At 37.3% G+C, this 13,038-nt stretch overlaps 1 protein-coding gene across 3 annotated transcripts in view; it reads right to left on the reverse strand.

Annotated features, from left to right (window-relative positions):
- The window catches only part of LOC127625670 (chemokine-like protein TAFA-1), a 263,352-nt gene that overhangs the window by 8,188 nt on the left and 242,126 nt on the right, over nt 1-13,038 (reverse strand). For all 3 annotated transcript variants that reach the window (XR_007968329.1, XR_007968330.1, XM_052100996.1), the window contains exon 4: nt 2,330-2,454. Coding sequence is in view for 1 of the 3 variants with exons in the window: in XM_052100996.1 (XP_051956956.1) it covers nt 2,330-2,454 (125 nt within the window). In the remaining 2 variants the exon portion in view is untranslated. The remainder of the gene's footprint in view (nt 1-2,329; nt 2,455-13,038) is intronic.

Raw genomic sequence — 13,038 nt, forward strand, 5'->3', positions numbered from 1 at the left:
ATTTATGATGTCTTGATGAGGCACATTTTATAGTTAGCTTTTTATGTTTTTTTAACCCTCCTATTGCGTTCAGAATCTGCATATACCTTTTCATTTGCGGGTCAATTTTGACCCCTTGGAATTCAAGCTTATTAATCATTCATATCCCGATGGTTTTTATCTAAAACTATATTGCAAGTCCTTAATAGTTACTTAAATGTTCATCCATGTAGAAAGATTGATAATTTTGACATGTTAACTGACAAATATAAAAGTTAACTGACATTTCAAAATATACATTAACTACAGCAAAACCAGTGTGATACATGTTTTTTTTATCAACATTTCTCTGAAATATGATCTAAATATAACGTAATGTACAATTTATACTAACATCTTATATGAGAATTACTAGTCATTTGAATGAATTTCCTTTTACTCATAACTGCTCAATACAAATGGGTGGTCAAAAGTTCCGAAACAAACTTTTTCAACTAAACTTCATCTAAACAACTGTACTACTCAAGTATATAACATTTATACTTCCTTACTAAGTAACTATTTATTTGCATGAACTGCTGAATGTTGATGCATGAGTATGTTGTGGGCTGGTTCAGATGATAAATCTAATTCATAATATGATTTTTTAAAAATGGTTATATCTCTTAAACAATTATATAAAAACATCTAAAAAGGATGTATTATCTGTAGTTTGATATGGCTGCACATTCACATGGCTTGTTAATATTAATGAACCACTGGTAAACAAGGAATGTATGGTAACATGGAATTAATACATTTGGCTTTTTATTGTGCTTTCTAAAAATACATCAGTTAGTTGTTGGATTAGCAGATTATCATTCTATAAAAATGTTTATTGCAGGATTCAACCAGAAAGACTGTGATTGGACTGCTCGACATCTATGGATTTGAAGTATTTGTTGTGAACAGGTAACACTGAAGCATTACACACATAATTGATCTGCAGGGAATTATTTGAAAAGGTTTCTTTGTATAGTCCCAAAGTTTGGTTTCTGTCCTAAAAACTATGTGGTAATTAAAAATGATTATCTACCTCTCCCAGGGCAAAAATGACCTGAACGCAATAGGAGAGTTTTCACACTTTTGCATAATTTGCCAAAATTCCACCTTGATCGGATATGACACACAACATTGGTTGTGATGTAAATGACACCTCATAAGTGACAGTCATAATTTTTTGTTAATAATTTTAACACAAATATATAATTATATAGTTTATAAATATTTCACTCTTTTTTAGTTTCTTATTGTCTTAAAATGTTTATATTTGTATGATGGAATTTCCTCAGATCAGATTGCAAGTTATGGACAAGGATAATAAACAAACAAACAAACAAACAAATAAATAAATAAACAAACCAACTGGAACATTAAAGAGCCTGTAGCTAAAGAAACACCCTACACTTGTTTCTTTTGATTAATCTTTATAATAAGCTTGACACAGACTTTTATTAAGTCTGTAATTTTTTTTACACAAGTAATGTAAATATATGCTTTTACTAGTTCATGTGGTTTGTATGTATGATCTTACCTTGGAGATATCGAAAATCATCCAGTCACCATCGGTTTCCCTTAAGCAGGGCTTGGAATAGTGTAAACATGGGAAGGAAAAGTAAAGATGCCAAGGAGGGACCTAACCTCCCCCCAATGCAATCTCCTCTCTCATATAGATCTCTACTTGTATTCACTGTCATGTCTTAAATCTCTCTACTGAATGAGTACATTTGCCAGTTGTACTTCCTGTGAGAGTTCAGCTTTATGTATTTAAGGATGATTCGTGTATTTCATACAAATCCTGACTTGACATCTAGAACTTCAGCATGACTCTGGTTTTGAAAATACCATTCACATCATTAACAATTAACAGCGTAGTAAGTCCACTATTACAAACTCTTGGTCCACTCTTGGTCACGTAAACCAGTTTTTCTGTGGCTTTCTAAAGATCAAGATCAAAGATCAAAGAGCGTGGCACTAGCAACACCAAAACCATGGGTTCAACTCCCAGGAAGGGCAGATACTGATGCAATGTAAAGATAATGGACTATAAGTTACTTTGGATAAAAGCAACTGCCACAAGCATACATGCAAGTGAAAATAAGTAATATAACCAGTAAAGCTTATTTTTATAACATTTAAACTATCATAGATTATAATTGAAGGTTGGACTTTAGTAACATTGTTTGTGTGTGTTTGTGTGTGCATGTGTGTGCGTGTGTGTGTGTGTGTGTGTGTGTGTGTGTGTGTGTGTGTGTGTGTGTGTGTGTGTGTGTGTATGTGTGTGTGATGTTTTCATGTTCCGAGCCCTCACCCTTGTGGTCTTGATTTTGTTTCCAGAGGAACACATCCAGCCGGAGTTGTCTGGTAGTGTCTTACACTCCTCTCCCTCCAGACACGGCTCCATCTCACACCACCATTTCCCAATCACGATGGAGGCTGCACACAAACACATAAGAGAAAGTGTTTCATAATAATAATAATAATAATTAAAATAAATTGTGTTTCAAATACTTGGAGAGATCTGAATGTATCTGTTTCAGTATTGCATTGCACTTTCAAACTGACAGCGTTTTATCTGCGTAACAACGCTGTGGCTCTAAACAGAAAATAACATGATTTCTGGGTTATCACATTGAGTATATCCTTTAATGGCCATCAATTATTAAATGTTTATACAGACTGGGCAACAGAGATGATTCAAAACCTTGATAGTCAATTAAAACTAAAGAACATGAGAAGGGAGATCACATTTACATCCAAATAAAATTTGGAGTTTTATCTTCTAGATTCCATCAGATTGACTAAATAAATGCTGTTTGTGTTGGTTAGTAATAAAATACATGTAATCTGGATTACATAATCTTAAAAATTATGTTACTTATAACAATTTACTTGTGTACATTGTAGTCAATACCAAATTATTTTTTTTAAACAATGGGTGAGTAGCTCCTTTAGTATGTGTTGCTTTATAAAAAAACTATTGCACAAATCTGAGTTGTTAAAAAGGCTTATATTGCATTAGCAATGTGTTTTCTGTGTGTTCAGCAGGCTACATGCAGCAAAAATAGGTTCAGTGCCTGAACTCTGTGCTGTGTTGCTTATGTAGTGTCATGTAGTGTCAATGCTGTAACCTATTTTACTGTATTTTATAACACAACTTACTGTGATATAACACTGAATTGAAAAAGCTATTTACTTTATTTACCTTAAAAAAAATTACTAAATAGCATTTGCAATTGCTATACATCTATTCAGCATAGGTTTTGAGTGTGTATCTCTGTGTGTAAGTGTCAGGATGCATTCACTGCTACACACCATTGAGGGAGGAAAAAGAGATGAGGAAATATGGCAACAGAAAGTGAGGCTGCCTCGTTTCAACGTTTTCCCCACAACGCAAATGTGTTCTCAAAGATATTTCACACAGTTCCGAAGTGCCTTGCATTTCAAACAAACACTGACATCACAGTGGGGCCTCATTTCAATAGCCACATTTCTAAATAAAACACAATATAAAGGAATGAAAGGGGCTTTTTTTAAGTCAAGAGTTTCAAAGGGTTACTTCTGATGCAATGGCCAAATATAAATATACAGGTTGAATAAATCAGAGGATTAGAATTCTCTAACCACCAACAATTCTATAGCTGCTGGTGCACCCGTTCAGCTATTGTTATAGAAAAATTAAATGTTTGTGCTCTGTTCATTTGAGTCACACTTGTGATGTTCATGGGTCAAAAATGACCCGAACATACTTTATTTTCCTTTTTTTTAAAGACATGTTATAACACAAATTTGACTAGGGTACTTTATTGTATTTACACCTTATTAGCTCTATGTTAATAAATTGCACCATTAATCACAATTTGTCATGCATTGGACCCCCCCCAAAAAAAATAATAAAAAGAAATAAATAATAATAATTACATGAAATAACAACTGTGGCCAGTAGATGAGTTCAGTGCTCCATGCATCTCTATGTTCTAACAAACTTTATTTCTAGATATTGAGCATTTTATATATATTTAGACATTATAAAAATCTATTATTTATTAAATTGTAAAAAAAATTATAAACCAAAAAAATTATGTGCCAGATTTTGCAATGATGTTCCAATATGCTGTCAAACATGACAATGCTCCACAGTCAAATCTGATTGTGATACAAAGAAAAGACAGAGTTATTATTTTGTTACCTGTAATTTATTTCAAACATCAAAATTCTAGCATAAACTATGTCACACAGGGGTCAGACTCAGACTTCGACCTATGTGGTAATGTTGATATATATAGAGACAAGTTAGTCAACAACTATGAGGGCCAAATGTCCTCATCAGTAAAAAAAAGAAGAAGAAAAAACAAACAAAAAAAAAAAAAAACAAGCACTTAAATGGATCAGATGATGTTGATCTTTAAATCTATTGATGTGCACATGTTTGTGTGATGGTAAGGGTTAGGTTTAGGGGTAGAGTTTGGAAATAGAAAACATTGTTCTGATATTAAAATCAATTAAAGTCAATGAAAGATCACTTATATAGTCAAACAAACCAGTATCAGATAGCTACTGGATGAAAAGTCACCAAGTCTTTTACCACTCATGTAAAGGATACATTTTTATCAAAGAAACAAAATGAAAATGGGCCAAAAAAGACCCGAACAGCGAACAAGGGTTAGATCCATCTAGTTTATTTCAAATCCAGTGAACATTTTAAACCCATTTTATATTTTAGAAGCAAACTTTCCATCATACTGTTGACTTTTTCTATAAAATATTTCCTTTATTTTTCTGTTCATTAACCTCTTCAACCAATGGACCTGACGGTGGGTCCAAAAGGAGGTGCTATGTTGCAGAAAAAGTTTATGCTTAAAATGTCCAAGTCTCAGAATACATAAGTCAGAGACATGTGGTATCATTTGATGGCTTAGAATCTGAATAGACAACAATCACTTCTGCATTTATGTTACATAAAATAACAAAATAAGGCCTGAAAACATTTGTTACACAAATCAGCGCCACCTAGAGGTAATGTGGTAGAAATATGAATATAAAAGTCTTTCAAATAGCACTTAAATAGACAAATCACATATCAAATGAAAGCTCTCATTCTCAGTAATGCAACTGTATAGGTTATTAAGTTGCCCTCATACCACAGTTTGAAATATTTTTAAAAGAATCACAAAGTGAAGTAATTTCTGTTAGACATCAAATACAAACTATTTCATGCACTGACCACTGCTGCGTTAAGCCCCAAATAGCTAAAAAAAAGTTACATCTGCTTTTACCATTACAGCTGTTTTCCAAGAAAATATAAAATTAGATATTTTTTACTCATCTTTGAGCTTTTAGTCCACTCAGAGGCCAAGATATTCAATAAAACAACCACGGTGGTGGTGCATGAACTGAAAATTAGACTGAATGTCAATGGACGAGGACATCAGTAAGGGGTAAAATGCATTAAAGCACTACCTACATTTCAGAACAGCATTTTGTGATGGAAGGTGATAGAGGAAAAAAACAATTTGTAGTACTTGCTGCCATCTAGTAAAATAAAAAATATATACTTTTTGTGGGAAAGGGAGTGAACAGACCCAAAATTACATGCTTACAAATTTAGTACAACAACAACACATATTTTAAAATAAAAAAAATTATATTCATCGTAAGATTGTAAACATACAATATTATTTATGAATAATTGGAATCTTTTTTTATTTGGGAGGAGTTCTGAAAAACTGTGACCAATTTTTGGCAAGAAGTCCACAAAATGTATAAATGGTGAGCTTTTAAATTTGAGTGTGAAAAATTGCAGGTGGCAGCCCAAAAATGCCCCAGAGTTGATGATGGATGGATGGATAAGGTAGATTTTCAGTCCTGGTGGAATCTTCTTCTTTCTCAATTTTCTTTTCACTGTTCCACAAGGCCAGAAATCTTGCACACAAACTCAACAAATATAACTATACGCCACCTAAGATATCGTCCTAATCGGCACAGCAGAAACCCCATCATGGCTTTGTTATCTGTCCCATTATTCCTCTTTCTCATATGCTGTGCACTCACTAACCTAAGGTTCATTAAACACTAAACAGGATGCAGAGTGATTAGTGCAGGCTTTTTCTTTTTCTTTACCTGCCACTTCTGTACAGCTGTACAGAGTTTTATTGTGTATCATTTTAATCACAAGCAAGTAGCAGTTGGCAGGGGTGAATGGGAGGGAGTGTATCCACATTCTTTAACATACAATGCATGGTGAAAGGGTTTTGCAGGAGACAGGATAAACACCCAGTGAGTTGACATTAAATACTTTTGGAAAGTTTGTGTGGCATGCTATACTACATTAAATATTTCAATATTACTAAACAAAAATATAGTTCTTGACCTCTGTCTTCATTTCTTCTCTTTCATGCAGCATTACAATGTGTTTCACAGTAAACTGAAAGATAATCAATTTTTATATTCCATTTGCACAATTTTTTTAAACTGTCCTTCTATTTACACATGTGTCAGGTGGATGTCTTTTGTTGTTGTAACTTGCTCTGTTATCAGCATCTCACACCATAAGCTATGCATTTTAAATGCTCAATTTCCAAAAACACTTCTCACAATCCTTACATTCTGTTCCATTCTGTTACGCTCTGCCTAGAGTCCTGTGTGACTGCCTATACTGAATCCAGTATTGGAGTACTTTACTCAGATACATTCTGTTACCACTGTGATGACTCAAATGCTGCTTCATAATCAAGTTCAGCTGATTACCACTACAATCTGTGAATATTACTACATACATTACAACTATAATTACAGTATTACCAAATAGCAGGCGCTTCTGTTTAAAAAACACTGCTGAACTGCAGTTGTACCAGTTAGATTGAACCCTATGCACCCCAGTAATAACTTGGCACCGGTATATCATTCAACACTACTACTACCAACCCACAGTTAGACAGACATGGTTGCTAGATGCCAGAAAGGGATGAGATATTATTTAAATTCTGTAATTTGGTAAAACTGTGAAGAATAGATCTGAACTGCAGAGCAACATGCTCTACACAAAATGTCACATTCCTTTAGAGAGCTAATATTGCAGGTGTTTAGCCACAGCATGCTTGTTCTCACATGCAATGTTCCTGAGCCCTGCGACAGAGAGGACCCTACAAGCCTCTTTTTCATTACCAGTCTGAGAAGGATTTATATTCAGACACTCTAAATGTTGAAGCCATTGGAAATTGAAAATACTGAAGTAATACCTGCTCAACACAAAAAGAAAAAAGAAAAAAGAAAGGAAACAAAATTATTCCATGGAACAGAAGAATGATGGAGGCACAAAAGCTCTGTTATAACCCTAACAGAGGGTATGAAATGTGAGTCTTGTATTTAGCAAAGAAAATTAATTGTATTTACTACTGTATGGAAATTTGATATAAATGAACACAGTATTGATTAAAGTGCCCATGTAACTTCACCAATAATATGTAGGACATTTATTATGGAATTAGCTGTGCTGGACCACCATTATAAGAAGGATAAATTACAAATGGTCAGATCGTAAATCTGAATAAAATTCTCCACCATTAATATGCATCCACTCACAATTTATATGTAAGGAATTAGCTTAGAATAATACTATTCTCATGGTTATTGAAAATAATATCACACAAATCTTTAGATATGGTCGAACTTTGGAGCGTAGATCTTTTAAAAAATCAAGTGACGAGATTATTTATCAAACTCTACCACAGTCAAATTACCTTTGAATACTTGTTTGTAAACAAGACTTTATTGCTAATCTAAACACATGAATACCATGAACCATCAACACTTAATTTAATATGCCGTGATTTGAGATCGAGTTTACTCAAATTAAATTAAAGAGAAAGAGACACAGTTCTTTTAGCAAAAGTTGGAGATGTACTAGCATTTCTTTGCTTTGCTTCTTTGGCACTTTGTAGCAAGTTCTTGTTGTTCCATCAATATTTTGGAGCTCTGTTAAGTTAGTTGGATAGTTGGATAGTTCTTTGTCCGTTGCATCGATGGATGGGTGATGAAATGAACAGATTGGGCTTTGAAGCAAGGCCTCCAGCATTGGAGACTCACTACTCCCCGTCACATGTATGAAGAGTCATGGCGCAGAGAAGAGAAAAGCTTCCCTCAGAACTTTGCATTCCAAGCCTTCCTAGACCCTACTTTGTGCTGATCGGGGGAAGATGGCCTAAAAGAGGAAGAGGCAAGAGCGCACAGAAGGAGCAAAAGTTTCATAAGGAAGAGAAAGTTTTTCCTTGGTGGGGAGGCTTTGTTCTATTGTGGTTGGCAGAACCCCAAAAGTGCATTGAGCCAATCAGAAGTGTCTTTTGCTGGGTCATAAGGTAATTTCTGTCCCTTCTTCTTAAGGAGATTGATGAGCCTTTGTCTGTAAAGGCTCCTATTTCCCGCTCAAAAATAAATTATATATTAATACTAATTATACATTTTATATATCTCGCATACAACTGAATTGATCAAAACATTTATTAACATAAACATTCCTGAAATGAAGAGAGAATCTCAACGATAATAAACATGATGTGCTTGTCATTAACAGCTGCATGTTTTGGACATTTTCACTTAGGGTGGACTCACTTTTGTTGCCAGCGGTTTAGACATTAATGGCTGTGTGTTGAGTTATTTTGAGGGGACAGCAAATTTACACTGTTATACAAGCTGTACACTCACTACTTTACATTGTAGCAAAGTGCAATTTCTTCAGTGTTGTCACATGAAAAGATATAATCAAATATTTACAAAAATGTGAGGGGTGTACTCACATTCGTGAGATACAGTATGTGCATAAAGAGTGCTGAATATAACATTTTAAGATATAAAAAATTAAGAATAATTTTTACTATACTCATTTCTTTATAGAAGTACACTAGACTTGTGAAATTACAGGAACAGCGATTCCAAAGAAGAGAATCGATGGGTGAGGTGGAGCTTGGTGGCCCAGGATCGATTTTCAGCCATGGAACCAGCAACAACCGTATCTCATCTGCAGCTGATGAAGATAGAACCCCAAGATGAGCAGGAGGCATTTATCGGGCTATTTGAACAAGTGGCTACCACCTCCGGCTGGCCGAAGACTGAATGGGCACTTCGTTTGCTGCCGCTGCTCTTCGGTTTCACCACCTGGAATTTCGCCGTTCAGCTGGCGTAGGACCATTTGGTGGACTTTCCGGGGTCCGGTGAGCCCCCCTCTTCATCTCTCTCTCTCTCCCTCTGCCCCCTCCTTCTATCCTTTCTTTTTCCTCCCATCAAACTCCTCCTCTTTGGCGATGGGGAGTTCCTCCTGCCAGTTCACCCTGTCCTTTTCCCTACTCCTCTCCACTCTCACTCCCAGGTCGACAGATCCTCCAGGTAGTCCCCGCCTCACCGTCCTCTAATCCTGGGCACAAATTGGCAATTGCTTACCACTTTATTAAGGGAAATTTGTGAGGATGGGTCCTGTAACAAAGCGTCTCGGTGTGGGATTTGTGATGCACTGGCTGGGGAGGTGGAGCCAGGACCATCTACATCAACTCTGCATCAGGATGACATAAGGGAGGGGGAAGTCTCGGCTTCCCCAGCCCTTAGAGGATTCCCCACCAGGGATTTCCCTCTGGAGCAGAGATGAGTCCCTTAGGCATGCCTTCGACCAAGTGAAAGTGATTTATGGTCAGTGTCTTCAGCCAGACATCGCACTCGCACATTCATATTCGCTTTTATAAAAGATTGGTTGTAAAAAAGTTGGTTTGGGAAGAATTAAAGCCCATGCTCTAAATGGGGGTAATATAAGTATCCCACAGTGACTGGGCCAGCCTGGTGGTGTTAGTTCCAAAGAGTCAGTCCGGTTCTTTGTGGATTAAAGAAGGTCAACATGAATTTGACACTTGTCCAATGCCTAGTATTGACGAAATGTTTGATCGGTTGGGTATGGCTCCTTTTATTCAACACTGGATTTGACAAAGGTGTTGGATTATATATGCAGAAGAATTCCACCAACATGATTTAAATCAATGAAAAAAACCCAGCCTTTTAGTTTGGAATGTGTCAACGTTGTAAATCACCGGCCTTCACAAGAACCCCCACCCAGTTAAGGCAGAATTTTCTTCTGTGCAAGGTTACCATCAGATTTGCACAACTCTAAGACATTTTCATCTTAATCCAGGAACATTTTACACAAAGTCACAGTACTTTGCTGAATCAACCTTCTAGCTTGTATAACTGACACATTAATGATTACAGACTGATGGAACTCTTTAAAATGTGTGTAGTGATGTGCAATCACCTATAATGATAAATATATTCTTTAATGTATGATTTATCATATTCTACTAAGAATGGTAACTATAAGTTTTAACTTGATAAAATGTAATGATGTGTAAAACCAATATGATTTTGTAACCAGAGATTTTCAAGTTTTTTTACCTACATTTTTAACATCCATAAAAACATGTCACGTTTAGTTTGTAAACATTTGTTTGTGTATGAAGAAAAATCTGATGACAATTAATATCATGCCTCTTGTACCATTCTCAAGGTAGAAAGCCCAGGATTAAATATGCACTATTTTTGAGCGGGAAATTCTTAAGAGTCTGAAACAGAGGACTATAACTCAACTGTCGGAAAAGACAGCCCAGTTGACTATGTGACTCTGAAAAGTCACTTCTGATTGGGGCAGGACACCTTTGGGGGATGCGGCCAATCTCAGTTCAAATAGTTCCAAACAGGAAGAAGTCTCTCTCTTGCTCTTCATCGCTTGCCCTCTCTTCATCTTGCTCTCTTCACTCTTCTGACTCCATGCCATATGAGATCCATGAAAGCTCGGGACGCGACGTCCCGAGGAGTGAGAAGTACTCGCTTCACAGTCTACCAACTTCATACAGACAATAAATGACCATACAGATATTAGAACATTGACGGAACAAACATTCGACCAAGAACCGAGCAACAAAAAGGAAGCCAGGACACGCAAGTAACACCTCCAATATTGTGCTCAAAGTGCTGGTGAATTGAATATTTTGGGTAATCTGATAGCAAATCGATGTAGACTTAAAGAAGGATGAAATGGTTCTTGAGGCATTGTCGATAGACTCCATAGAGTACATCTTCACTGTACTGATCAGTTATTTCACATTCTGTCACAACTCACCAATCTATCTCATATATATGTGTTAGATTAGATTTATGTTTAGAATAGTAATAAAGTTTGTCTGTGTTAAAAGACGACTTGACTGTGGTGTATTTGATAAATTATCTCATCCCTGTTTCTGAAAGATTTCACTGCAAAGATGTACCTACATAATGTGACATTAATTTCAACAAGCCATGAGAATATTATCACTCCAATAAGTGAATGAATCATAATTCACTTATTAAAGCTAATTCCTTACAGTAGAAATTGTGAGCCGACATTGTATTACGTTTTCAATGGTGGAGAATCTATTAAGACAAATATTCTAGTTATTTGTCATTAATCTAATTTATAATGGTTGTCAAACGCGACTAATTCCGTTATACACGTCTTTACCTAATGAGGACAATTTAGTTCATAGCTCACATATTTCGAGACTCTAAATTCCCTCCTAAATTTTGCATGTCTGCAAATTACTCTACATATTATGATGGTAAAATGCATGCAAAATACCCATTTTAACTGATTGAGTCCACTCAATCAGTAAATTATATATGTAATTACCCTACAAAGGGATATTGCCAGATCCCCTTAACACCAATGGCCCTTGAGAAAATGGCCTTCTCCACACCTTTGACTTACACCGATTTGTGACCCGGCTACGTTTCAATGCCTTATGGACCATGTCCTCAGACCACACTATGTGTACGCCGCTGCCTATCTGGATGACATCATTATATACAATAATGATTGGCAGTGGAATTTGCAGCATCTGAGGCCGGTTCTGAGGTTTCTGTGGTGGGCGGGACTCACTGCAAACCCCATGAAGTGCGCAATTGGACGGGTGGAAGTATGGTATCTGGGGTTCCACTTGAGTCAAGGGCAGGTGCATCCCCAAATTCATAGACAATTGCAGCCTGCCTGAGGAGTTTCTGGGCATCAATTGGGCAGTCCTCACCCTTTGGTATTAGCTCCTGGGACAGGCTTTCACCCTCTGTTTGGACCATGCCATGCTACAGTGTCCCCATTGCATGAAGGATACCAATGCGCAGATCACCCATTGGTGTCTGGCTCTTCAGCCTTTTTATTTATATTTAAGTGATCCACAGACCTGGGGCACAGTTGGCTGTTGTGGACCTCCTCTCTAGGAATGTGGGTGGGGTCAGCTGGCCTCCATGGCCGTGGGCACTGGTAGTGACAGGGGAACAGCCTTCATGGCCAGGAGTACTGGCAGCAACTGGGGAACTGCCTCCATGGCCATGGCCACTGATAGCAGCAGCAGGGGAACAGCCTCCGTGGCCGTGTGCGCTGACAGCAGCAGTGGGCGCCCTCCTCCTCCCTTCCGGGCAGGGGGAAGTACTGCTGCAGTAACAGCCTCTGCCTCCTGGCGGTCAGCTGTGAGAGACTCTTGAGGAGCTGGCAGGGGCTGGGAGGTGGGAGCATTGAAGTTGGGTTCCCACAGCCCGAGTAGGAACTTCTCTTACATTATCTCAAAGATACGATCTACCACCTCCCACAAGGACCGAGTTCTCCCCATATCTCCCAATCAACCGAACCTCATCACAACATGAAGACATCTTGCGACCCAGGAAAGCAACGCAAGCATGACGCAATGTCCACTCTTGTTTGGGAGAGACAGCCTAAATATTGATATGAGTGCATGCTGCCAAGATGGCATAAGTGCGATGCACCCATGTCAATGACAGACAGACATGAAGTGTGAGTGAAGAGCGCATGGCAGGGAATACAACCGAAACCATGCACTCACACATAGAAAGACACGAAACACAAGACAAACATGGGTTGATGATGCTACAGTCCTGTCAGACAAAAACCCAGACTGATAGAGTGACAGGACAGTGACAGGGGTACTTTGCATGCTGCTG

Source organism: Xyrauchen texanus, chromosome 32, assembly GCF_025860055.1.
Source record: "Xyrauchen texanus isolate HMW12.3.18 chromosome 32, RBS_HiC_50CHRs, whole genome shotgun sequence".
In the NCBI taxonomy this organism is placed as follows: domain Eukaryota; kingdom Metazoa; phylum Chordata; class Actinopteri; order Cypriniformes; family Catostomidae; genus Xyrauchen; species Xyrauchen texanus.